This window comes from Strix aluco, chromosome 20 (assembly GCF_031877795.1).
Source record: "Strix aluco isolate bStrAlu1 chromosome 20, bStrAlu1.hap1, whole genome shotgun sequence".
Lineage (NCBI taxonomy): Eukaryota > Metazoa > Chordata > Aves > Strigiformes > Strigidae > Strix > Strix aluco.
In genome coordinates, this window is record NC_133950.1 from 12,547,601 (window position 1) to 12,574,432 (window position 26,832).

General features: G+C 45.9%; 1 protein-coding gene across 2 annotated transcripts in view; it reads left to right on the forward strand.

Annotated features, from left to right (window-relative positions):
* Positions 1 to 15,682: 15,682 nt before the first annotated feature.
* COL5A1 (collagen type V alpha 1 chain) overlaps positions 15,683 to 26,832 on the forward strand; it is a 160,499-nt gene continuing 149,349 nt past the window's right edge. For both annotated transcript variants that reach the window (XM_074846323.1, XM_074846324.1), the window contains exon 1: positions 15,683 to 15,984. In XM_074846323.1, coding sequence (XP_074702424.1) covers positions 15,885 to 15,984 — 100 coding nt within the window. In that variant the 5' untranslated portion in view covers positions 15,683 to 15,884. The remainder of the gene's footprint in view (positions 15,985 to 26,832) is intronic.

Below are 26,832 nucleotides of genomic sequence, written 5' to 3' on the forward strand. Positions count from 1 at the left end.
CTGAACTTAATTATTCCTAGGGCTGACCAGCTCATAAATTTCACATTTCATTAAACTGGTTGCTCTTGTTTAAAAACAACATCCCAGCTGTTCCCGGTGTCCACCTCAGGCCTAACGGGGGGGGGGGGGGGAAAGTAAGGCTTGTCCAACAGTCTCAAGGAGTGTAGCTTTTTCCATATGATATCTTCTCATGTGTTGAAGAGCTGGTAGACTCATTATGATGTCTTCTAGCTGCAAGATGTGTTTGGCAAGAAGAAATCCCTTTTTCTCTTCTTGCGTCAAAAGAAAGCCATGGTATGTATGAGAAATGCAAATAGCTTGGCTAATTCTGGAAGTCAGCAGCTAAGATTATGGCCTGTATCCCACAGAGTGGGATTGAGCTTTGGCCCTGGTTCTTCACGCTGTGTGTATTGTCAGCTGTAACTGCACTGTTGTCAAACCTCTGGACAGAATAAGTGATGAACATAGTAAGCCAGAAGTAATTCAGCCCTTAGGAGGAAGGTGATATACTGCGCTGTTCTTTTTCTTGAAAGGGATTTATTTTCAGTTAACCTTACTAAATATCCTGAAAATGTTCATGCTTAACTCTTCTATGGATGTAAAAAAGAAATACCTACACTGCTCACTTGTGTGCACATTCATGCCTGTTCACTAGAACCAATGTAACTTGAATTTCCAAATTTGCATGCAGGGTTTGAATAGGCTCAGGAGAAAAAACATTTGTGATGGCACTTTCCTCTTTTTCTTTTTTCCACCTTTCCCTGAAGTGTAGCAGTAGCCTTGTCTCTCACCTCTGAATGCCAAGACTTTCCATACTAGTTCCAGTTTATGCAGGTAAATACACTGAGCTGGAAAGAAGATTGCGGTGTAACGAGGCAAAACCATGACACAGTGGCAAGAAAGATTCATTTATTTCACGATCTGTGGCAGTAACGGTTGGCATGGTGTTTTGTTCCACTGGCACAGATGTGTTTATGAACTGGTGACTCCTCCAAAGTACATGCTGGAAATGGTTCCCTCTAAGGCCCCCAAGAGCTGTTGCAGTCACTGTGACAGCTGGACCTGGGAATGGGGAGGGGGAGCACTGGAGCAATGCCTCTTGCTCTCTGGAAGAAACAAATGGTGAGTGCCCCAGAGGGGACAGTATGTCTACAAAGGGCCATTTGACAGCTTCAGAGCGGGGTTTTGGCAGGGATGCTTATAGAATTATCAAAAGCCATAGAAAGCTAGAGTTTTGCAGTCTCTCCTTTTTCTAACAAAGCCCATAGATTATCTCGTCTTCATATTACTGTGCTTTAAAAGAGATGGGAGTGATGGCTACAGAGAGCAGCTCTTTTCCTCATCCCCAGGGCTATTGATGCCAATGCAGCATTTGTGAAACAACAGAGCTCCTGTTTAAACTAATAATGTCAACTCCATGTTATAGCATAGACAGCAAGGGGATGAGTAACCCTGTATGGTTAATTGCCACTTGGCTTAAGCACAATGATGAAAACACACTGTTTATATTGTAAACCTTTATTGTGCAGGAGAAATGATAGTGATGCTTGGTCCTGTTGATAGCCGGAGCCTTGCAAGGGAAGGGGAGAGGTCCTTGCTGGGAGGAGAGCCCCAAGGAGAGGGTTGTGATGGCCACAATGGCTCAAGGGCTCTTCTTTGCACACCCTGCTTCCAGCTGGATTCCTGCGAGGGTATAAATTGATGAGAAGAAAGGAGAGGCTCTTCTGGGCCTGTGCTGCACGGACAGGTAGTGCCCCCACCTCCGTGTAGCTCTCCTGGAGACAATGCTTGCAGGGTGCCTGGGTCCATGACCCAGTGAGCTGCCCTCTTCTCTTAGGCAGTTTCTCTTAATGCCAGTGCTCTCACTGCACACCACTCCTTCAGAGCTGCTGGGATAAACTCTGCAAATAATCTGCCCCCGGGGTTTTGAGCAAATGGCCCAAACTTCACCCCAAACTCGTTCTTGATTCCCGTGATGCTGCTGCTGCCGTTGTGTAAAATGCTGATTCTGCTCTCTTGCATGCGTAATTCTTGGCAAAGCTCAGTTTTGTGCGCAAATCACCATATTTGTCTTGCTTTGGGAGGATCTGCATGTGAATTAACTTCAGTTACACTGAATTGACATTTTTAGCAGCAGATGTTGATCTCAATTCTGCTATTAAATGATACTTGTGCTGCCACATGCTGAATGTCTGTAGCGAACTGAGATACTCGGTGTCTCTGAAGGCCAAACTGTATATTGGAAGTTGTTATTTCTTCTGTGCTTCCGTGTTCATGGGACTTCAGTAAATGAAAAGCCAGAGCAGGATGATAAGGAAGACATGTATCCAGCTTATCAGACTTCATGTATCAGATGCTGCAGCACGTGGGAGAAGTTGCAGCTGGCAGTAAATAAAACAGCCACCAGCCAGACTTTTTGTCATGTCCCATGGGGATAATGTGTGTGATAGAATGACCCACAGGAAGCAAATGTAGCAAAGTGAGTCACTCTTGGGGTTGGGGGGTTGCTCTTGGGCTTTCAAATGGTACCCTTGGGAGGCTGGTATCTCCTCCCGTAATTGTCTGAGAGAATCTGGACTGTAGCAAGGAGAACAGAGCAGCAACTGGGCTTGTCTGGCTTCATTTACACCATGGGGATTTGTGTGGGGGATAATGAATTTACAGTGGACTCCAGACTGATATTTTCATAATTGTGTTTCCAACCTGAGGAATTTGCTTGATCCATGCTTAAACTACAGACTTGAGGAACACAGATATTCAGAGGTATTTAGTTATTCCTTTGGGGATGCAAGAATGCAGGTGCTGAAGAGGTCAGCATATAACTTTACTGGGAAATGATTGAACCAGCACATCTGTGATGCTCCTAGCATTAGGACACAGTTCAGCTACTCTACAATATGCCAAAAACCCTAAACTTCATAATGATGTGACTGAACAGCTTTCGGTACGACACTACACATGCACCTATGACCAACACTCCTGTACTCCAGAACTAGTACTGAACTAAACCACAGCTTTTCACACCTAAAAGAGCCACTTCTGATTTTTTTTTCTTCATCCTGCCTTGTAGTAGATCAAGTGAAAAGTTACAGGTGAAAGACTTACAGGATATTTTTCAGAGCTGTCTGAGAATGATTTTGATATGTTTGCTTCCTTTGCAGTTGGCAAGCTCTGCTTCTCTGGGACTAAACCTTGTGGAAACTTATCATTTATCTTCCACAGCTGGGGAGGAGAAGGCAGCCAGGTTTAAGTCTGTGCTCCAGATCGGGTAGACGGTACTACATCTCAAAATATCCAACATTCAGTGCTTTTCTCAACAAAAGTAGTTTTGCAGCCAGTGCAGTGACTGCTGATAAACTTCAGTGCTTGATTCATCAAAGAGTCAGTAGAGGAACTGGGAAATACTTTAGGTTTCTTCCCCATGCCAGTGACTCAGGCAAAAGGCTCTTTCCTTTGGCTCTCATGGAGAGCCACCAATTCAGGCAGGAGCCATGCACATCTTGCTGCTGGAAGTCCTCAGCTTGGTCCCTGCTGAGGTCTCTCGGTGTCTTAGAGGCTAGACTGCTTCCTGCTGTGTTAAGACAAATTAGCAGAGGATGTGGGAGGGACCAGGTTGGTTGGTGTGCCTGCCCTCTGCTGCAGAGGCATTTTATTAGGAGCATGCAAGTCGTTTTAGCAGGACAGGTGCTGTTCCCGCAGGCTGCTCTGTGCTTCCTTTCCTTGTCTTCTGCAAACCCGATTTCCTCCACTCGCACATCTGCTTTCCACATTTGCTGCCTCCTGCTCCAGGAAGGGTCTGACAGAGCTGCTGGGTGAGATCCCAACTCCCCTCCATCATCCATGGGGCCCCACCCAGCTGAGATCCTCCAGTGCTGATGGTGGGAAATGGGGACTGCGTTGTCTGCTGCTCAAATGTGCAGGGAAGGATGGTGAAGCCAGTGTGTAGCAGTGCAATTCTGGCTTTCCCTGAATGACTGTCCTTATTCAGATCCCAGGCCCCACCACCTGGGCTTTTTCACATTAAAAAACTCAATGAACTCAAAGAAGTTCATAGGGCAACAGGATTGTTTTGGCTGCGAGTAGTTCCACTGACATCCTTGGGTGTAACTAAGCAGAGGTCAGGTGCAGGGTCTTTAGGAGACTTCATTTTTTAAGTTTCTTTTTGAGAATTTTGGTGTTGGACTAACTCCTTGCTTTGCAATCATATTTTTTTATTGGGTGCATCAAATTATAGATGGTCCTGGAGAGCTCAGAGGGAAAGAATCAGCTTGGAAATCCACTATGGAGCTATTCTGTGAAACTTGTAATTTCCAATGGCATATATAAAAAAAAAATCACCTTAAAATCAAAGTGTTTTGGGTGCTTAGCCAAAGACCAAACATCCTGCAAGTCACTTATTGCTAATCAGAGGAAAGCAAAACTGTTGCAATTAAAAGTGAAGTTATTTGGAAGTTGAAGTGCTGTTGCAATTGGATGCAACTTAGAAAATAGTTTGTTTTCATAATTTTTCTTGAGGAATTGAACACCTCTTTACTAATTATAAAAAGCCTGTTTACATGTAACAAGGCATTTGGAGTAAAAGCTATTTTACTTCAGTGGTGCAGTGTGGGTTTAATGAATGCAAGGATGGGAATAGCCCAAAGGGTTTCCCTTAGTAGTGCTGGAAGCATTGACAGGGAAAAAGAAATGTGATACCCAAGACCCTGCCTCTCAAGGGTGCAGGCTTGCAATACCTGCTTGTTAAAAGTTTGCATGACCTGCAGTAGCTCTGTGTGGCCACTTATTCCAAGGGCAAGGCTCCCCCCAAATCAATGGGACACAGGACATTCATATCTCTGAGTTTTCCAACACTGTAGAGCCTAAACTAGTATTAGTTTCCTCCCAATAACTTTAAATGTCAAAGGAAATGACCTCTGCTGAGTCTCTGTTCCCTTTGGAGGGAAAATGCAATCCCAGAGGTGTAAGAAATGCAAAAAAATTGACAGGGATGAACACTTTCATGACATAATGTCAGTGATGTGACTTGCCAGTCCAAACTTGGCTGGCATATTGAGGCTGTAAGCTGTATCCGCTGGGTAAGCAAATGCTGTCACCCTCTTCCCAGATCCTGAACAACCTCCTCAATGTGTAGGCAGCAGCCGCTGATCCTCATGGAACAAACATGTCCCCTTCCAACATGGGAGACAACACAAGGTTCTTTGATTCCTTCTAATTGCATTTCAGTGTTTGTGGCCCAATTGTACAGTTTCTGCAGAAGTTCAGCAATTTTGGTTGCTGGCTTCCTCTCCTTGCTGACCTACAAATACCAGTTTTCAGGGGAAGATTTATGAGCAGCATGAAATTACCATCTTGTAAAAGCACAAATCATGGCTATAAATAGGGGTCTGGAATATGCACAAACCCCCCAAGGGAATAGCGACTCTTGCTTTGTCTGTGCAGGACAGTCCTACCAACCCAGGTTGAGGAGTTGTCCAGGGCTTCGACTCTTGTAGGCTGGCAGAGCGCCAGGCAACCCTCCCCTAATCCATATCCTCGCAAGGATGGAAATAACATCTGGTCAGACTGACAGTAGTCAGGCTTTATAGTAACGGAGAGCTCTGAAAACTGAACCTTCTCAAGCCTTGTATGCATTTATCTTCCTTTCCAGAACATTAGTAGGCAGAGTTTGTTTTCAGTGAGTTATTTAGCAGAAAGAGGGATTAGACCTTGGGCTAGCATTGATTAACCCCTGCATGTTGAGTTGTTTAACAGCATAATGGATTAGTCATGTTTGCTGGTGACCTTTGTCAATTGAATCCTTCATCTGAAGACTTCTGTCTTTTTAAATACACAGATCCTTACAAGTGGAATCCCTGCTAAAATATCCCTCAAGCCAATAGGTGGTTTAGCAGAGCAGAGGACTGGGGCAAATAGTCCCAGAATTTCTCACTTTAGGTTTGACATTGCATGAGTTAAGTCATGGGAGCCCCACTTACGCAGCTGGCTACTTGGCACTGCCTATAGAACTGATCTGTAAGTGTTTGGAGTCCTGATGAGAGCTGTGTATGAGCTGGAAATAAATTGTTGTCTGAATGGAAAAACATTTCTGGAGGAGGACTGAATTTTCTGTGGGTCTTGGGGAAGACTGTAGAATGAGAGTCCAGTTAGCAATAAGATTTAATGTCACCCTGGAAATTAAATCGCAGTCAGGCTTGGTGATTAAGTAGCTGACTTTTTCATTTAAAGGTAGGCATGGGGGTAGGGATGCTGTGAGCATAAATGTGTGAAGCCTCATTGCCTTTGTTGGAGCTATGTCAATTTAAATCAGCTGAGCGTCTGATCTGGATCATATACATACATTTCTGCTGCTGAAGCCAGGGACCAAGGGGGAGAAAAACTGCTCAATGGGAGCAAACATGACACCAAGAAAAGCATCTTAAACTGCAAGAAGGCACTGACAGCAATTTAAGGGCTGCCAGAAGGGTATAAAGGGCCCTTACATAAATGAGCCTTGGACCCAGTAGAATGTGTCTGAGATGAGGGTGTCTCCTCAGATCTTCCATTCTCTCAGCAGTGCCACGAGGAAGCTGTTATACTTGACTTTTCAAGCAAAATACCTTCCCACTGCAGCCTGGAGTTCTTTCTGGGCTCACTTTGCTGTAGTACAAGTCAGGTCAAGAAGTTTGTTTGGTTTGCTAAAAAAGATACTCTAGTTCAAACAAGACTTAATTCATTGAAGCCCCATGGCCTCTGTGAAACATGAGCCCCTCTGGCCTCATGATTTATGAATACAGCTATGGGGAAGTCTTGCCAGGGGAAAACAAGCTGTAGGATAGGTAAATAAAAGGCACTGGGGCAGGAAAGGGTTAAAGACAGCCATAAATGTGGAAGCCACACAGCTGGGAGGTGTAATGAGCTGTCTAGTGCTCTGCCCTCCCAGAGGGACTTTGCTTCTGTGGAAGGCGAGCTGCTGAGAATAGTCTGGAGTTGGTGCCCTTGCTTTAGCAGAGGGTTTGGGATGGGCTTGCTGTAGCCTTGTGCTTTTGATGTGTCTGTACAAACCTGAATAGACTTGAGAAGAGAATAAATCTGTAGCAGCACTGTGAGGCTGTGTTTTGTGGTGTTCAGAGGTGGAAGAGACTGGGTGAGCAGCCATCAGGGCAGGGTCCCAGGGAAGGGGCAGGACCCAGCTGAGTCTTCCAGCCTCTCTCCCAGCCCTCCTGTCTCTGGGATGCACTGCCAAATTCCTATTGTGATGGCCAGCACTAAAAAAAAAATGCACATCTGGTGCTAATCAGAACCACATGAATCTCTATGCCAACTTAATCTTTCCCAAATGTTAATTATGCAGTTATCTATTTCTTAATGTTTAGGGGTTATCTATATGCATTAGATGTCTGGGGGTTTCTCTCTATACATCTGCAGAACCCCAAACAAGCACGGTGCTGCTTCCCAGGGCTGAGAAAACTGCAAGGAATGACAAAGCTGTGGCTGTGATTGCACTCTGAAGTTGGGTATGGTGATGCAGCAAACCCTTTTAACCCAGCAAGGTTGTTATAACCTACAGAGAAAGCATAAGCGCCCCCAGATATCTCCCCACCCTCTGGGGAGGGGGCTGCAGGCAAAAAAAAAAAAGGCAAGCCAATGGTGTATATACGCATAGCTGGGTAACTTACGTTTTCTGAAAGGTACAGTTTAGTTGCAATGCAAAGATAGGAAGCACAGCAGACCATAGTCTGTCTGCTACCCGTTCCCTGACACAGTTGCTTTTTAATGCCACAGGAAAGAACAATTAGGGCTGTTTTTTCTGGATCAGATCCTCAAAGGGATGTGAAATGCTGGTGGAGTATTTTGTGCTGCTGATCTTGAAGATACAATGTGTGGCCAAAACTCCTTGGACTTCCTCAAAGGTGTCTGAGAAATGTAAAAGTAATTTTAAAAAATAGAGGCTTTAGGATGTTGCTCTGGTCTGGAACTGAACTGGGAACAAAACCAGGCTTGTATTTAAAAAATAATTAAACAAGACACCCTGTAAGAGGTGGCCAAGCAATCTGCAGTTTGATGGCTGTAAAACCTGGTAACAATTTCAGACTGTAGATGCAACAGAACGGCACCAGCACTAGACGGTATCATCCCCCAAGCAGCAGTTGAGCATCTATTGTAGAAATATGGTGGATATGTGGGTGCTGCACGCTGGAAACCCACCTGAAATGGGAGACTGGAGCATGAACCAGGGCTAGCAGGCGGCGGGGTGATCTAGGGTGGTATATTGGTGTGTAATCTGGATGTACGAGCACTGTGTCTAGTTAAAAATGTTAACGATCTGGCACCTTGTTCTGGCCAAGGTCTCTACCTTTGGCCATGCTGCCTGGCTCTCCCCAGAGCTCCCCAAACTGGAAAACTCATCAGTGGGGAAGAGAAGGGAGTAAGTTACTGTGGGGACTTGTGGAAAGGTGCTGATGCGTCTGTAAAGGTGACTTACTGGAAACACTGAACAGACAGAAGTAAAAATTAGTCATGTTAGAGACCACTTGGTAGCTGGATTGGATTCCTTGAGTGATTCATCCACAAAAATGACTGCTTTGCCTGACATTTTATTTCCCCTCTCTATTTAGAAAGTAGCATAGACTTACGAAGACTGTTGCCTGTTGTCTGAATTGCCTTTTGATAGCTGGGTGGTGCGCATAGCATCCTTGTATTCTCATCATTTCTAAACCACTACTTCAACAAGGGGGGAAAAAGACAACAAAATGAAGGGTTTTGTCACTCCAGAAGCCCTCAGTGGAATGAACCTGTAATCTTGTGAAATCAAAGGGGAATCTACGGAATGTGCCATTTTTGGTGTAGTTAATGCAACAAAATTATAAATGGAAATAGCTGCCTGGAAATTGTGTTACATGGTTAATGGACAGAAACATTAAAGGGAAAATGGGGATGAAAATTGCTTGGTAAAATAAAATCTCTAAGCTTTAAGTTGCTCTATTTCTTTTTTTTTGAGGAAGGACTAGGGGATGAAAAGACCATCAGCTGATGCAACAGAAATGTATTGGGATGCTTTAATCAGTTACTAGACCTGGGTAGAATAATTCATAAATTATGCTAATTTGGGGTGTGCTTGGACATATGTAGAACATGCAAATTTTTGTATTGTTACTGCTCATAGGGATGAAAAAAACACTTGTGATTTTTTTTTTGCCAGCTTGTGTTATGTTGAAAACCTAGAAAATGCCATTCTTTGTCCAGAAGAGTGTACCACAGTCAGCAGGTCAAATGGGCAGAAGGCCTGCTGGGATCTTGTATGTGCCAGCAAAGGCAGGAGAAGGCTGTAACCCACTTGCTCAATGGTGGGAGCAGAAGCCATGAGCCTTGCCTTAGCAGTGTTACCACACTTTCTTGTGAAATTCACCCAAATTTTTTCAGGATTACTGAGTTACAGAAACCATCAGTGGAAAAGATTTCTCTGGTCATCCAACCCACTCTCATGCCAGGGCAGTATTGTTCCCAGCAGCGTATAGATTTGTCCAGACTGATTTGATGTGACTCAGGCAATGGGATTTTTCACCACTTCCTTTGGGAAGTCTAACAGCTCTTCCATAGCTGAGGAGATCTTAATGTAAGGATTTTTTTCCTGACATCTTAACCTGAATTTTGTGCTATTTAATTTTCATGCAGTAATCCCATGCACGCCCTAAACTCTAGGTGCTTGGTGTTGTACCCTCACATGTGTGTAGGTAGCACTTATTCAGGTTGCATGGGCTGCTTTTGAGAGTACAGAGCCTTGGAACTGTTGTAATGCCCCCCCTCCCCAACTGCACAGATGTCTTTAGAGATGGCTCTTTCTGAGAAAGCTCTGCAGGGAAGAAGTTGGGTTGCCATGCTTGCAAAAGTTATTCCATATCCTATAGATCAAGATTTACAACTTCTGCTGACTTAGTCCGATATCCCAGGATTTCCAGCAATTTATATTTTGGATTTGGGGCTTTCCTGGGTAGGATTCTAGCACATCTCTCATTAGGAAAGAGCTCTGAGCACAGAAGCTAATTGTAGCTACATGTGGTAGGAGAAAATCAATTGCTGGCTTTTCCTTAGTACAACACCAAATCTTGCTTATGCTTACAAGCTGCCAAAGATGGTCTTTACTAATATCAAATAACTGTGCATGGAATATTTGGCAAAAATGGCACAGTGATTGCTTGAAGAGGTAGGTAATGGGGGAAAGTTGCTGGAAATGAGCACAGCTGTCGTCTGTCCTGGTCATCATTTCAGGAAATGTTGCTCTCCTCCCTGCTGCCTTTACCTCAGTTCTTGAAACTGGGCTCTACCAGCAAAACTGCACATCTGCATTTTTGGAATAACAATGAGAGGGGAAAAAACTGCTGTAACCTAAGAGTTGCTGAAAAGAATGTATTGTGGTCCTGGCAGATGGAATGTTAAATAAACTTGTGATCACCATTAACATCCAAAAAGGGGAGGTGCATGAGAAGTACGTTGTCATCTGTTCATTTGACTCCTGCTCATCCCCATTCATCCCTGAGGAAAACATTAAAAGCCTTCCCAGTGGATAGGCTTGAAAATGGACACCACAGTGATCTAGATGAAAATATTCCTAACGGGCACCCAAGCTCAGCCCCTGAAGCCAGATGTTGCTGAGTGATTTTGGACCTGTACATAAGCTTTGTGGTTTGGGCTCACCTTTAATCTTCAGACATGATTATGATGGACAAACTGGAGCTAGAAAATGAACTATGTGGTCAATATTCCACGAAACCTTCACTGGGGTCAGTGAGAGTTTAGTCCAAGTCACTTGGGAAGGTCTTCCTTTTTTGACCCTTGCGAAGATCATAGGGTAAGTTACAGGTCCTTGTTAATGTGCAGCCTCGTGGTTTAACATAACACTTTCCATAGTACCAAGGATTATCTCCCTGAAGTCTAGACAGATTATATAGGGTTTAGCCTGGGCCACTGACCGCAGATCATAGGGCATGAGGAAATAAAAAACAGGGATATGGAGAGGAAATGGCAACTCCTACCAGTCTTCCAGGCTGGCACTGGGCATGGAGAAGAACCAGATGAAAGGGGAGGAAAATGAACTGAGTTCATCCTCCTCAATAGGCACCATGGTGCAACTTGTCCTTTTGCATTTAATAGATCAGTATGGTTCAAACACAAGGCTCGGAGTTATTAACATGAAAGTGAAGAGAAGGCAGCAACACTGGAAAAAGAGGAGGAGTGGAAAGTCTGTTCTCTTTATAATGCTATTTCCTTTATTAAACAAACCTCTTTGTATGTTTAAATGTTTCATAGTCAAAAAACAAGCCCCACCTTGTGTTGGTTGCTCTTTCCACTGATGGGGCTTGTCCTGGTGCCACCTCATGGCAAAAATCAGATTTGAATTTCCATCAGAGCAGCTGGGATCGGGGAGAATTGGCTGTCCAGCTCCTCGACTCCACAGGACTGTAGCTCTTTTGTAAAGAAAACTGGCCTGCAAAGCCAAAACAGGTGCTTAACCACAGGAGTGGTGGTGGTTTTATTTCTGGTTTGTGTTTTTCTGGAAGAAAAAATTTTAACTCTAGAAAGAGTTGCACATTTTCCACAGTTGGGAGGTACCTGTTGGATCTATTCATCATGTCATCAGCCAGCCTGGGGTCTAACTAGAACATAACAGTATCTGCTCTACATGTTTGGGATCCCCTGATAGCTCAAAGTATTGCAGTATCAGTGTTGATGTGCTACCCATCACCATGTTCTATAAATATGGATTTGTGATGGCCTTTGTTCACAACAGTGTTTTCAGGAAGGTTTTAGGGCATTGGGGAAGCTGCTGCTGCGTTGCAGCTCTTCAAGAGAGTGGGAATGGATGTGAACAGTCCTGGATAATACAGTGAACGCTGCTCAGATTAGAGACTGTACAGAGCACTGAGGCTTGAGACAGTGTCCAGCTTTGGGATACCAGATGTGGTGCTTCCTCTGTGGATAAGTGGATAGTGTTATTTTTCTAGTCTCAATCCAAAATGTTTCAGTAGCACTAAATTCTCTTTTTTTTTCTTAAGCTGAAATTGAGAGCAATCAGTTCCATGGCGACAGGTGTGAGATCATAAGTCAGGATTGTGACTTCAGCATAAGGCAAATCATAAAATTGGAGTTAGGGGTAGGGATGCAACTGTGTTTATATCTTTGCAAAGAATAAAGGCAGGTTGTAAGATTGCAGAGGAAAGTTGTCTTTTTAGATGTGTGCTCTTCATAAATAGTATTTGAAATCATTCCTGAGAGCAGTTGTCTTTCCTGATTATTTATACAACAGCTCAGGCAATTCAAAGAGTCTCATTTTCAGCCTGTTCTCATCAGCTGGTCGTAGGGTGTAATTGGTTATCAGTAACACCTAGGGCTATTCTTTCTGATTATCCCAATACTTACTTTCAGACTACAGTATAATGCCCTTTTGGGGTTTTTGGCTGAATGATCATGTCTGGTTTCATAGCATATAAATGATTTAAACTTTTTCAACCTATGTATCTTAAGCTTTTTTTTGGAGAGCTCACAAATGTGTCCTCAATCCTATAAACAACAGCCAGCTGGGCTCAAGATGCTTTTAGTCATGAAAATACTTCTATAAACTGCTGTTCCTTCAAGATATTTGGCCATCTGTCACTGCTGCAATGTATTCCTTTGGTTATTCAGAGGTTACCCTGACTGGCTGCTGGAGGGATTTGCAGTTGGTGTCAACCAACCCAGCTCATGTGAACCTACTCAGAGCTTGCACCACCAGGTGATTTGGCCTATTCCGACTCAGAGGTTGCCTCTTTAAATTTGGCACACGGATGCTGGAATTTTCCAGTTTGCCATTACAAGCTTATTTCTGTATTTCTGTTATTGTCAAGGAGGGGCGAACAGGTCTGTGCAAGTTCCTAAATCACCTGGAAACTCAGGCTTACTGCTCAGCAAAAGCTCCCTGGGCCAGGTTCTCAACTGGTGTAAAACAAAGTTGTTTTGTATCTGATGTGGGTCCAGGTTTGGGCAATCTGTCTTGCTTCTGGAGTTGAGAGCCCTCAGAAAATGGGTGGTATGTAAGAGTGTACTGCTCTGAGCTGCTTTTATTCCCTTGTCTGCAGTGCTTTTGGTGCTTTATCCCCCTTCCTATAGCTGTTTGCCTCTGGAAGGGCAGGGACTGTCAACACTTTGGCTACAGTGTTCAGGTGTTACTGGGATTTTCACTTGCAGGTGGAGAAGACAAAACAGGGTCTCATCGCAAAACAATGAGCTGGTTGTATGATCAGAAATGCCAGTCTGAGATGAGAAGACCCAGGATCCTGGCATCTGTGTAACTGGGGCTGAAATCAGACACCACCTCTGTCAGTGAGGCTGGTAGTGCCTCTCAGGGGTGACCAGGCATCCATAGAAATATTGTGGATCAAGTTATGACTTTGTTATCATAATAAGAAGGGTTACTGGCAAGGGGGAGGGTATTTGCAACCCACAGGGTCTGCTGGTGCTTTTAGCTGTTCCGTATGCTGGAGATGCCTCACTGACCATACAAATGGAGGGGAGAGAAAGCATCACTCATCCAGTGTTTGAGCTGTGGAATAGCAGCTCTGCCCTGTACCAGAGGCAGCTGTGAGCCCGCAGAAAGGATGGTTGCTGTGAGAAGTGGGATATTTTAAAGCAGGAGGGAGGTGCGGTGGTGATGGCCACTGTCACTGCTGGGCTCATCCAGTGGGTGCTCTGCAGTGGTGTTTGCAGGGCTGCACAGGTGTTACTTGTACTGGAAGAACTTGCCTCCAGGCTCCTCCTGGATATGGAGCATCACTTCATTTGTCTCGCCAGCCTTTAGTCATCTGGTTACTCATGAAAGGCAAGAACTGGAAGGGGCTTTCATCTGAGAGATTTGCCCGGGAGTGCCACTGGCACCGTACCCACCCTCCACGTGGCTGCAGCCAGCACACGCACGCTGCGTGTCTCCTCCCAGCTCCCGACTCAGGGGCTTGCAGCCAACCTGCCTTTTGCCTCGCTGGTGAAAGGCTCTTTCAGCAGAGAATCTCTTCTTGCGTGTGGCTCATCCTCCAGCCTTTCCAGTTTCACGGGGAGGCTGGTAGGAGGGGGAAGGCATGTCAACAGGTTCAGTGGTAAAGGGAGAGAATTCCTACAGCTCTTCTCAACTGAACTACTAGATAACTTCTTTATTAGGCTGCAAGCTGAGTGCACTGAGAGCACCCCCTTTCCCTTTGCTTGATCTGGTGGGATTTGGCCTCCTGTGCTTGTAGGTTTTGATGTGTTAATTTGATATCAATTATCCATCCGAGTAACTCTCCAGCAGGTCAAAGATTTATGCTGAATGACTAGCTAAAGCTCAACAGAAGCCCCTGTTGTGCTGAGCTCTTCCATCAGACAGCCCAAAGTAGAGACAGGATGAGTGACCCCGAGCTCAAACGTTGCCCTCCTGGTATATGTTAAAGGCCAGTGACAGCCCAGGTTCTTGCAGTGTGGGATGATGGAGCCCACAAAGACTAGAGTGTGGGTAGGCACAGTGTGGCTGTTCAGGTGACAGCAGTGCTTTTTTTTTTTCTTGTGGATGATGAAGGCCTTAAGGATGCTGCTCTGCAAGGACTGAGGAGGGCTGGGATGATGCTTTGGTGTGGCTCAGGGTATAAATCTATAGGTGAAAGGGCTGCTCTGTGAAAATCAGTACAGTCAGAGGAGCTGGGGCTGTCACCTGGATGTGTGCTAGCAGTGATGTTCGGATCTTTAATGGCACTGACAAGTATTGATACCAGCAAGTGTCTTCAAAGAGTTTTAGTGACGGGAGGGCGCTGTATTTGGTGGTTTTTCCTTCTCTGGTCTCCAGATAACCTGATCTTGGTTTTGAGGGGTCTACAGCATTGTGCCACGTAGTCCTACAGTGTGAGGGTTGTCCTCTCCTGGGACCCGAGGGAAGGGCACTGCTGGAGGTGGATCTGGCCTGGGGAACTCACATCAGCTTTGATGTTTGTTTGTTTTTTCTCAGTGCTGTTCTAATACTGTTGCTATACAATGCCAAAACAAAGCCATTTAAAGTTGATGTTTACCAGTGTGATGTGCGGGGCGGAGAGCCTCAGGAGCAGAGAGGTGCTGGGGCTGGACCCCAGGACAAGCTGTGCTGGGGGGGGGGGGGGGGTCCCAGCAGCGTTTTCACCCCTCGCTGGCCTCCTTGCTTGCCTGCCAGAGGAGGGTTTTGCCACCCCACCGCCCAGCTAGCCTGGCAGGGGATGCCGCCTTCCCTTTCCACTCCTTCCTGCTTTTGCACTTTTACCCTTTGCATGCGCGTTTTGTAGCGGCGGCCTCACTTTTTTTGCCAAATCCTTGCATTTTTTCATGCTTCCACAAGCCCCGGGCCCTATCTCCCTCGGGAGTCGGAAAGAGCAGGGGGCTGGGAAAGGGAGAGAAAACTCCGCCTGGTGCTAATTCCTGTAGGGAAAGGGGAGGAAAACCCGGTTTTGGGGGCCGGGGCAGCCCCGCAGCGTTCAAACTTGCCGCGGGGCCGGGCCGGGGGGGCGGTGGGGGGGCGGGCGGCGGGGCCGGGCCGGGGGGCCGCACCGCCCGGCCCTGATTTGCTGCGCGGCTCCGAGATTGACAAACTCTTGCCTTGGGTTTAAAAGAAGGAAAAAAAAGGGGGGTGGGGGGAGAGAAAGAAAAGTTTTTTCGCTGCAGGAGCAGGCAGGGGCCGGGAGTGAGCGCGGCGGAGCCCCCGACAGCCCTCCGCCCGCCCCATGGCTTTATAAAGCGGCTGCTCTCCGGGGGGGGCTGGCGGGGGGGGTCTGAGTGGCTTTTCTTCGCTTGTGTGCGTGTATATATATATATTTTTTTTTTTATTTCGCCCTTTCCCCCCCGCCCCCCCGAGTTGTCCCGAGTTGGTGCCCCGTTTTTTGTGGACCATGGATACGCACACGCGGTGGAAAAGGCGCACTTGGATACGGAGCTGGTCGGTACCCGCTGCCCTGGTGCTGCTGGGTGCCCTGTCCCTCGGCCGGGCAGGTAAGCGGCCCCCGAGCCCCCCCCCGCCCATCCCCGGGACCTCGGGGCGGCGAGTCCCGGCGGCCGCGGGAGGGAGGCGGGTGGCAGCGGCGTGCGGGGCCGGGGGGAGCCGTGCGGGGTGGGGAGGGCGAGGTGGCTTTTGTCAGGGGCAAAACATTTGTCCTTTCTTACTCGGTGCATTCCGGAAAAAGGAAAAAAAACCCAAAACAAAAACAAAAAAACAAACCATACCAACCCACCCAACCTCCTTTAGCTGCCCGAGTTTCTGAATGCCATTTGTCAGGGGGCCCGTAAAAGGGGAAAAAACTTAAAACAATACTTTATTCGCCTTTCTTAGAGCAGAGCTGCCTGTTGCTGGGCTCGTTTTTCTGGAGCAAAAGTCAGGATGTGTGTTTCTGGAGGCTCTAGTTCTTTATATATCTGCATATATATATATGTGACTAGATATTTAGTCAACTGGGAACCTCTCGCCTTGTAGTTCCTCCTCCTTGAGGAGAAGAAACTTTTTGTCCAGAAGTAATCTGCTCTCCCCTCTGCACATCAAAGCGGCAGATCTCGGTCCACAAAAGCTTTGCTGGGGACCCCAAGGCTTGCCTCAGTCCCCTCGCCTCGCCAGCCCCAATTTGCAGGGGTTTCTCCCTAAAATTGTGGCTGTGGAGTGGAGCAAGAGGGAAGCTCTGTGAACTGCCAGATGTGCAACAGCACTAGACACGCAGCCAGAAAAACCCTGGAATGTCATTTTTTTTTTTTACAGTCATGCAGGAGTGGGACTAAGCACTTTATTTCCCTAAGTGGAGGCTTTGGGTTTGTTTCGAGAGTTCTGCTCTCCAAATGTCTGCCTTCCCCGGGTGGGCTGTGAAATGCCAGAGGAGGGCAGATGGAGACTTGTGGGTTTGCTGGAAAAGTTTTCTGTGTGTTTTCAGAGTGTTTTCTGAGTTTGTAGTGGACACTTGGAGGCATCGGCGCTCTGAGGTCTTACGTTGTATTTCAAGGGGAAGACTGCGAAGCGGTTCGTTGGCAAGGCTGATTTTGAAATCTAAAAAGTTAAAGTAGATGGAGTTCTGCAGGGTAACTCGAGAAACTGAGAAGTGCCCCGAAGAGCAGAGCTGTCTGGGATTCAGTTTTCATGCTTGATTTTTATGTGCTCTGGGTATTTTTTCCTGGGAAGCCCAGGCAGTGGTGTTTGCAGGGTGGTTTGTGTGTTACCAGGACAAATGCGTGTGGGATTCTGTATATAGCGGCATGATTGCAAATTACTGCAATTTTGATGCTCTTAAAATGACCTTAAGGAAGAGAAGGTGGGCGTATGAGGAATGCTTTCATTAATGGTGTGCTTGCAAAGTCTGAGCAAGATGGAAAATAAGTTGCTAGTCAATGAATAAAATGCCTCTAGAACATCACTGCAGGAAAAGCTAACAGCGGTCGGAGCTACCATGAGTTTGTTGTGTGGCAAAAGTATCAGACTTAGAGCAGTTTCTGGACTAGAAGAATACTGGAATGATACTAGTGCATCCTGAGCTCCCTTTTTGCGCAGCCAGCTTGTCAGGCTGCTCTGTTACTTTGTATTAGTTGAAAACTGAATTATTCCCAGTCTCAACTCTTTCAAAGGAAAGATGACAAAGTGTTCCTTTGACTTTTGTCTCTGCTAAAGTCTGAATGGTTCCGGAGCATCCTTGGGCATTTTGCCTGTTGGTATATATCCTTCAGACAGCCTCAGTGTAAGACCTTTAGCCTGTTTTCAAGTTACCTGGTGACTTTTCTAAAACTTCGGGGTGCAGCTGTGGGCTGCAGCTGCAGGAAGCAGAGGGCTGGCCGGAGCTAATGCTGTGGTGGGTGGCTGGAGAGATTTTGTAGGGCTAATGTGCAGCTCCAAGTAATGACTCTTGCAGTGAAAGGCTTTGAGTTTTCCTAATGAGCCTCCTAATAGGACATCAAATAATTTGGCTGAGGGAGGAGTCAGATTGGGACAGCTGATGGCATTGACTAATGCTCTCTGTAGCTCTTTTTTAAATCCTTCCAAGTTCTCTTTGGTTTTATTTCAGCTCAGTTTGTTTGTTTCAGTTTCATTTTAGTTTCTCTGTTTGGAGAGAGGTGAATCTTCTCTGTAATCTTCAGAAGCAGATCCATCAGGTGGCTCCAAAGAAGGGGGAAGACACTTTGCAGAGGGTTTCTAGAAAAATAGAGAAATAGCAGTGTCAAAGGCGACACGAACTGAACTGCCTCTGAACACTGCCATTCCAGCTCAGATTTTCCCATATTTTAACAGATGATGTCACACAAAAATCTAACCCACAGACAAAGTTGGAATCTGCCTCCGCTTTTACAAATCCCTATAAAATTGAATCAGGTTTCTGGGTGAAGATTTTTGGAAGCAGCAGTTTCCTTTAGTGGCAAAGAAAAGCATAATAAGAATACATGGCATGCCCTTTAAAAGAAATAAAAATGCTGGAAATTATGAAGTATCCTGTTACCATCTGTTGCTTCTCTCCCTGGCTCTTCCCCAGTCATCTAGAATGAGCTAAAAAAAAAAATCTTTATCCAGCCAGTTAGAAGTGTTTTGTTTAATATTTTGCCAATCAAAAGTGTTGATATTGTTTTACAAGAAGACATATGACTTTATAAGTCTGGAATTGATGGCAGATCTGATTTCCAGTGTAAAACCTGGATTATGCTGTCAATGTATTGCCAGATTGGAACAGGACTTTGTAACTTAAAAGCACCCAGCTGTTGGACATGCCCCATCCAGGGGATGCAGTGGAGGCATTCAGCTGAGGTAATATATTATTCTTCTATGTAAGCTGGGGTCAAAATGAAAAAAATCTTTGCTGACCATTCCCTTCAAGGTGGTTTTTGAAGGCTGCTCCTGCGCTCGCCTCCCCGCGGTGCCGTAGCTGTGCTGGGTGCGGGAGCTGGTGTCAGCCTCACGGTCAAGCAGCCGGTTCTGTCGGCTCCCACCAAAGCTAACGGGAACTTTAGCTCTTCAGGATGAAGCATTGCACTGTTGTCTGGGCAATAATGTGTTGGAGACTGGAGGAATCCCAATTTGTCTTTGGTCTTTAGGGGTAGCTCTAAGGCAAAACCTGCTGAGGAGTTGCTGATCTTTGGTGTACAAAGAGGGACAGCAGTGTGGACTTGGCTGCTGGCATTGCTAGCTTGGATCTCTAATACTGGATCCTCCTATATAAAACCTCTTTTTAAGAGCAAGAGTAATCCAATAAACAAAACCGTCTTGGTGTTACTCCTACTGCTTGCAGACAGTCTGCCCTAGAACAAGTAGGGAGGGACTGTAAAGGGGATGTGCATCCTTATTTTAAATGACTACTCTCCCTGCCCCTTACATTTTGTTGAAAGAGGTGGACTTTTCAGGTTCATTCCTTTTTGAAGTGTAGAGCAAATCGAACTAGTAGTATTCTGTCTTGGGATAACTTGCAGTCACACCATAGTGTTGCAGGGGATGTACTAATCCATCAGAAGCCTTTGGGGTGTGACTCAGTAACGTGGCTCCTGCTCTGATCTCCCACCTCTGGTGCAGGTGTGGAGTGTGAGCCTTATTTAACTGGCCATACCCTACTTGTGGGTCCCAAGAGAAGTTAATTTGAGTGCTGTTTTCCTGTATGTCTGGTACCAGCAGCTGTGCTGTATGTGATGTTTGGTGTAACAGTTCTAATTTTGAAGTAGCTTGTCTCTTTCTCAGAGCTCCAATGTGGAAATCCTTGCCGCTGGCCCAGAGGCGCAGACCCTTAATGCTGTGTAGATGTCCTGTCACTCTTGGTAGCACATGCCCACTTGCTTTTCTTCTGACACTGAAGATGATGTCTGGTCCTGATGCTGTCTGTCCATCTCTGCTTTGGTGACTTAGTTTCCCCTTCTGTCCTGCAGCCTGGTTTCAGGGTATAGGCTTAGAGTGTGTGTTCTTACAACTGCTTTGAATTACAGATATATTCTTTAAGATGAGACAAAGCATGGCAACAGATGCTGAGAAGCAGAAGGCACTGCTGTGGCATATGCCACTAATGCAGAGGCATTTGTGTGAAGTACCATTTATAGGAGCATTTTATGTAATCTTGAGTTTTGTTTGGACTTCAGAAATCTGTGGGAGTACTTTCCAGGAAAATGCTCTTCAGCCTGGGCTTTTTCCCTTCTGTAGAGGTAAAGCAAACTGGCAATTTTTTAACTACTAATTTTTCTATTATTTGCTTACACCCTGATTCTTCAACCTGCTCTGTGGCCTCGCTCTCCTCATACTCTCTGGATGCTGGGGCTGGATTGTGGTGCTGCCCTTCCCAAAGCAGGTGGAGGATGGATGCCAATTACTCTGTGTAAACATGAAAGTCTACACTCAGAAAAACTGCATGGAGCAATACAGCTGTGAATGCTTCCACATGAGCAGATTGAGGATTAGGGGCTCTCTGGCCCAGCAAACCTACAAGGGCAGATGGAGGGAAGGGGGGACAGGCCAGCTGGCCCCTGGGGAGATAGTGTATGTGGGAAAAAAAAGTGCTCAAATGAGGTATCACCATGGTGATTCATGGTTTTACTATTTATGTGTTTGCGTGGTTGCCTGCAAATATGTCTGGAGAATGGTGGGAGCTGGGAAGAGCGGGGAGCTGAGCCCCCGTGGTTGTTGGATGGCAGCAAACGCTGCAGGTGCGGAGATGGGTCTAATACCTTGTTCAAGCAGATGACACTGGTGGGGGCTGCTTGGCCTCGAAGGACTTCCAAAGGGTTGAGTTAGGAGCTGCTCTGTCCTGCTGGGTGGCACTGGCATTAGTAAGGACCAGTCTGTGGTTCGGGGTGGAGGTGCCCAGCTCTGGGGTGATTTGGGAAGAGCAATGCTACTTGGAGCTCGTGCTCTGCTCTTGTGTGAAGTGACTTTGAAGTGCAGCAGCTCCTAAGACAGGGGAAATCCCTGCTGGGTTACAAGTATAAATTTGGCACTTCATCACGTATGTACACACTCGCCCACGTATGCTCTTGCCTGCTTTGTTTAGCAGGAGTTTTATCCGCAGGATGCAGCTATCATTCTATAAAATGAATTATTGTGCAGAGAAAGGTGTAAAACATTACTTGAGTTCTGTTGAAAACATGATTATAACTCTTCAATACCTAGATTTTGGTAAATGGAAACTGCTGTTTAAAATGAGAGTGGAATTGTCTGGGAACTAAACCAGGAACGAACCACAAAACACACCTTTTCTCCACATGAAAAAAGTCTGAGGAAGACTTCTTCCACTCCCTGTTCTGTGCTTTTATCCAGTGTAGACTTATACTCATCACGCATTTAGGAAAGCCCTGAGTCTGCTGCAGGTCTGACACTGCTGCTGTTGAGGATATTTTGGGAGTGCTGAGGCCTTAAACAGTCATCTGCTGGAATTAGGTCAAATTTAAGATCCGCAGGATTTGTCCCACAGTAAAAGTCAGTGTCACCACAGAGGTATGTGCACACATGAGTTATTCTGGAGTTCAGTTTGATAATCACCACTGGTTTCCCTGCCCTATCTGCGTAGGTCCTTGACTTTTATCATCATTTTATTATGGAGTGTGATGATCTGTCTTGGATATGTGGCAAGTCTGATATAAGCAGTAGCATCTGGTACTGGCATTGTGCTGGGAGACCCTGTCCCCACAAAGGGTGTTCCCCCTTGGATCAGCTGATGTGGGGAGCCCCAAGGGAGGGCTGATGCAACCAGAGGCACTGTTCCTCCTGTTCTTCCTGCCAAGCTCTGGTTCTGCTGAGATGTAGATGCTTCTCAGTGATTGGTTATGTCCTTCTGGATCAGGACTGCTCAGTGCCTTTTTCAGCTTTTGGTATTTTTATTTGGATTTCTCTCTGGTTATGACCCCTTTGGAGTGCTGCTGTTGTACAGAGATGTCAGGAATAGCAATCTGAAGATGCTGGTAGGTTTTTATTCCTTGCTCAATGGCATGGTGGCTTTCTGGGAAGGTTTTAGAAGATTTTTTTGAAAGGGAAAACCCTTCCAGGTGGACACTGTCTTCTGCTTTCTGGGGAAGGCAGAGAGCCCCACATCTGTATCAGGAAATGGTTTCATTGATGGAGTTTGGCTGTCCCCCTTTGGCTGAGCATCAGCGAAGCATAGCAGTGGCCTGAGCTTAGCAGCTTCCTTGTTTTGGCTGTGGGTGCAAATCTTTGACCAAGGCAAGCAGAATGCAATCTTCAGATCCTTAAGACTGTTCTGTCTCCTGGTGTTGCCTGTTCATTACTTACACCTTCAGCTGTTGTTAATGTAGGCAGCACATTCCCTCTCCTTTGTCCCCCTGGCTTGCTTGAGAGGGGCTCCTGGGACTGTCTTCTCTAGTTGCAGCCTGACCTTGCTGCTGCATATCAAAGATTTTGTTCTTACTTAGCTAGATTGGAGCTTGTGATAGGTACAGAGTTTGTGAGCTGTTAGTTTTTCTTCAAAATAAAATCTTTGTGTGAAACAAAGAAAACTCCAGTATGGGAAGAATGAGTGAAACCAGGAAAAAAAAGTTGAGACATGAAAGAATGGAAAAGTTTTGTTAAAATCTAATGTTATATGGAAAAAAACTTAAGTTGGCAACATGTTATAATTAGCCACTGGGTTACTGTTGGCAAGTTTCAAGGCTCTTGAAATGAAGCCTAGCACTGAGTGAACTGTCCAAATGATGCTGTGGTTTCTCTATGGATGTGTCTGGAAAATCTTTAGAACTAAAATAAATAAATGAAGGAGCTACACAAAAGGCATTTTTGAGGTTGGTTGCTCTGAGTCTGGGCTCTTTTTCTCTCCAGAAGCCGACAGGATTCTTAGCATCATCTGGAAGCTTTCACAATGTTGAGAGATGTCATTTTTTGAAACGACGAAAATGGTATTAATGTATTTACAATGCTGGAGTTTTCCTTCAAGATTGTGTAATAAACTGGAGAGAAGAAGGATAGTTTGGGGATTGAATGAGTGGAATGAGCTACATCAGTGCTTATTCCTAACCTCTGCTGCAGATTTTTCTCCCAGCCCTTAGGCAAGTCCCCATGTTTCCCATGCCCTGGGGCCTGACCCTGTCTGCCTGTATGGAACCTGGCATGGAGGTGTTGCTTTAACACAAATTCTGATATGCCAACAAGATGTGTGTTTCCAGGCACTGCAGTGTTCTGAGAGTCTCTTTTCAATTCCTGTGCCTCAGGTTATGTTAGTGGTTGTGGTCTAGGAGTTTTCTACTTTAAAAATACTTTTCCTTTCTGGGAGATGTTTTCCTGTCTAGCAACACTAGTGCCTCACTTTGCAAATCCAGAAGGTTATTTGGTTTTTATCTTCAGATTTGGACAGATTTCTTGCAGGTTATATGATGGGGTATAGTACAGAGCACCATGCTGTTATATTGACTTGGAAGCATTAGATCTATAAATGAAATCTCAAGCAGGCAGAGGATCTGAGCCACACACATGCTTCAGTTTACTGGGAAAAAAAACATTTAGAAGGTGGAGGAATGCAAATAAAGTGGGGTGCTGTATCCTGAAGCTGGGTATCCCTGCAGGGTTTTGCATGCTAAGCCTGTGCTGTGGGCAGGAACAGGAGGCCAGGTAAGCTGATGTCAGTCTGCTCTTCAGCTGACTTTGGGGTGGTGACATTCAGCTGTTCTGTTGATGCAAGAAAGTAATTCCAGCGTATTTTGCTGCTGAGTGCTCTGCCACAGGCTGTGGGCTAAGTGCATTCATCCCTGTGGGTTTAGTTTGATGTCTTGAAGTCTCCCGTGCCTGATGCTGTATTTGTTGTGGTGCTCAGCCCTGATGCTCTAGATTAACTGGAGAAAGAGTTGAAGGCCAAACCTTAGTCTTGCTGTTCTCAGGGACAGCTTTTCATTAGTCTGAACAGTGTCTGGATGTCACCCAAAGGCACTAGGTACCCTCTTTTCCTAATGAGGGATGGAGTGCATGTTTGGGGGACCTCTCATTCTCCTTGGGAAGCTGCAGCTTGCTGAACACCTGAATAATCTGCCTAGTTTAAATGCAGCTAAATCTGTCAGTTTGGGATGACCCTGTATGCCATCCCTGCCTGGATCAAGCTGTGCATCTGCAGCCAGGGAGATGCTAATGCTTTCAGAGTAGATAAAGTAATAAGTTTTTTCCTGGCTCAGCTTTTAAAGAAACAGTTTAAAGCTCTTTCCTTGCCTTTCTGCACTTCACTGCAAAGGACAGGGGAGTTTGCAGCTCTGCTGGAAATGCTGTAAGAAGTTGATGGGGGGAAACTCTGAGAGAAGAAAGGTCACTAAGGGGTCTGCTGGAGTCCCTGCTTGAAGGGACTGTCAGTCAGTTTTAGTGGCCAGATTTAGTTTCATTTGCATGTCAGCTGGAGTTTCTATTTCTTGAGTATGGATATACAGGAAAGAGTTGTGCTTTGGCTGAGCTCATGTATCCTCACGGAGAGCCTCGCTGGCCTCTTTTCCTCTGCTGTTCTTCCCTCCACCCCCCTTTTTTGTTTCCAAGACAATACTTAAGCAAGAATTCATTGCAGCTGAATTCCTGGAGATGACACTGCCAGTTTCCCAGGATTTCTTCTACTCCTGCAGCATTTTACACTGATTTTTTTTTTTTGGTGCAGCTCATTCAGCTGCACCCCTCAAATATGAATTAAGCAGTGGGTTTGTGTGGTCTTTGAGGGGGCTCATCCTAGATGTGCTGGAATGAGATACCTACTCTGTGTGTTCTCGTCTGCTGCAGGGTAGAGATTTGGTCTGAGGGCTGCAGTTCACCAGCTGAATAATGAATGCATTGTTTGTATGCCCTTATTTCCAGCTTGCACCATTAAAAGTGAATAGAAAGGTCAAGGAGATGAGTCACTGTGAATACAAGTGTCATTCGGCTCAGAAGAAATGGAAAAAAAGGAGCTTCCAAGTGAGGTGTTTCAGATGGTGCCAAACAGCTCTGTTTCACCGTACTTTCAGGGAGTTATAAGAGTAAATCTCAGCTGAGATCTACTGAAGTGTTCAAGCACCTAAAAGTTAGCAAGGGGCTGGAACTGGGGTTTGGCAGTTGTAGCTGCCAGGGCCTCCAAAAGCAGCTGCTGATGTAGGTTGTGTAGAGAAAATCAGGGTGATTCTCTGGAAGCGTTGGGCTTGCTGCTGCTGTTCTGCAAAACAAACAGCTGGAGCTTGTAGGGTTAGTAAGCTCTTGTTCTCAGCTTCTTTATATATCCAATGGTACCCAGAAGAAAAGGCCTCCAAATCAATGTGGAGACTCCTAATACTCAGCCTGGCTGCTTTCCTCCAACGCTTAGAGCAAGGGTTAGTAGTGTTGTGAAGGTGCTGTCATGGGGACAGTATCTCCTGAAATGCTGGTGAGAAAACACAAGTCCCTTGAGCGATGGGTGTCAGCAGGGTCCTGGCTTGGCTCCTGCACCATCCTGGGGGAACCTGCAGCGTCAAAGCAGGGCGGTGGGATGGGTGTCTGCAGGGTACCTGGAGATAAGCAGGGGCCCACCCCTGCCCTGGCCCTAGTAAATGCCCAGTTGTACGTTAAGCTTTTTTTAATTTCTGTCCCAAAAGCTTCATTCGACAAGCCCCGGGCAGCTGGTTAACCATGCTGGCAGAGCGCTGAAAATAAAAATGTGGCTCGTGGGTTGCACGTGTGGAAAGGGGAGCAGTGAGCTGTGGATGGGTTAATGCCAAGTGGGTGGGATAGAATGGGGACTTGGCCAGAATTTTCCTTTAATTGATACTGCTGGGGCAATTTCAATAAAACAGCAGTGGTGGCCAGGAGGCCAGAAAACAGAAGCCAGTTCAGAAGTTGTTAATGCTTTTTTTTAATGGGGTAGTTCCTTTAAGTCATAGGCTCCTGTACCTACGGGTTTCTCTTTTCGCATGGCTGAAACACCCTCCTCTGGGGTTATCAGAATTTTGGCTAATTTCTTTTCACTGTCCTGGAAAGGAAACATCCACAGCCCATTTGAGATGGTGGTGTGCTGTGGCAGACACTCCTGCATATTGTCAAGCACTGCTTCGGTATTTTGGCAGAATATGAATCCTGAGAGACAGTACATAGAAATATTTGCATTTTTGATTTCTAGCCATTGGATTTTTCTGTTCTGAAGTCAATCCTCTGGTGTAAAACAGATATTCCTCCAAAAAATAACTAAAGCTTTAGAATCTTGATTTTCTACTGAAGGTGTATTTTGATGGGGGAGAATAAACCAAGCCAACTATTTTTCTTGCCCACCTAATGCAAGATCACTTCCATAAACAACTTTCAAATGAATTTGCCAGTATAGCTCTGATCCAAGGTTGCTGAAAATCACATGGAATTTGTGTTGAATATCAAATGACTGGGAACTGGGACTCATTTGCTAATGATGCAATAGTGTGATGCTGACTGCGGGCTGTAGCAAGGCAGGAGTTGATGGCTTGTAGCCCATGCACATGGGAGGACTGTGCCTGGATTGTGTGGTGAAAGCATTGGGTGTGTAACCCTTGTGTTGATATTGCATGGAAATTAAAGATTTCTGCAGATAGATGAGGTGGGTGGTAGGTGTGTTTGGCTGCTGGCAGGCAGGACAGAGCTTCTGGTAGTGAGAGGTGTAGGACCAGCAAAGCTGCTCTGTGCTGGCTGGGGTGTGACACCATGGGAGCCACCACGCAGGAAGAGCTGCTGCAGGGCAGGAGCCACGTTGGACGTGCCCCTCGGAGGGTTTCCCCTAGAAGATACAAATCTGTCCATCCTGCAGTACAGCATCTGTTCCCTGACCATGGGCTGCTCAGTGTCTCATCTTGGAAAGCTGTCGATTCCTTGAAGGATAAAGGATTACTCGCCTGGAGCCCTGTGGCTGCAGATGCTTTTCTTGTTGAGGCTGATGTTTTTCTCTTGATCCCGTTGGATATTCT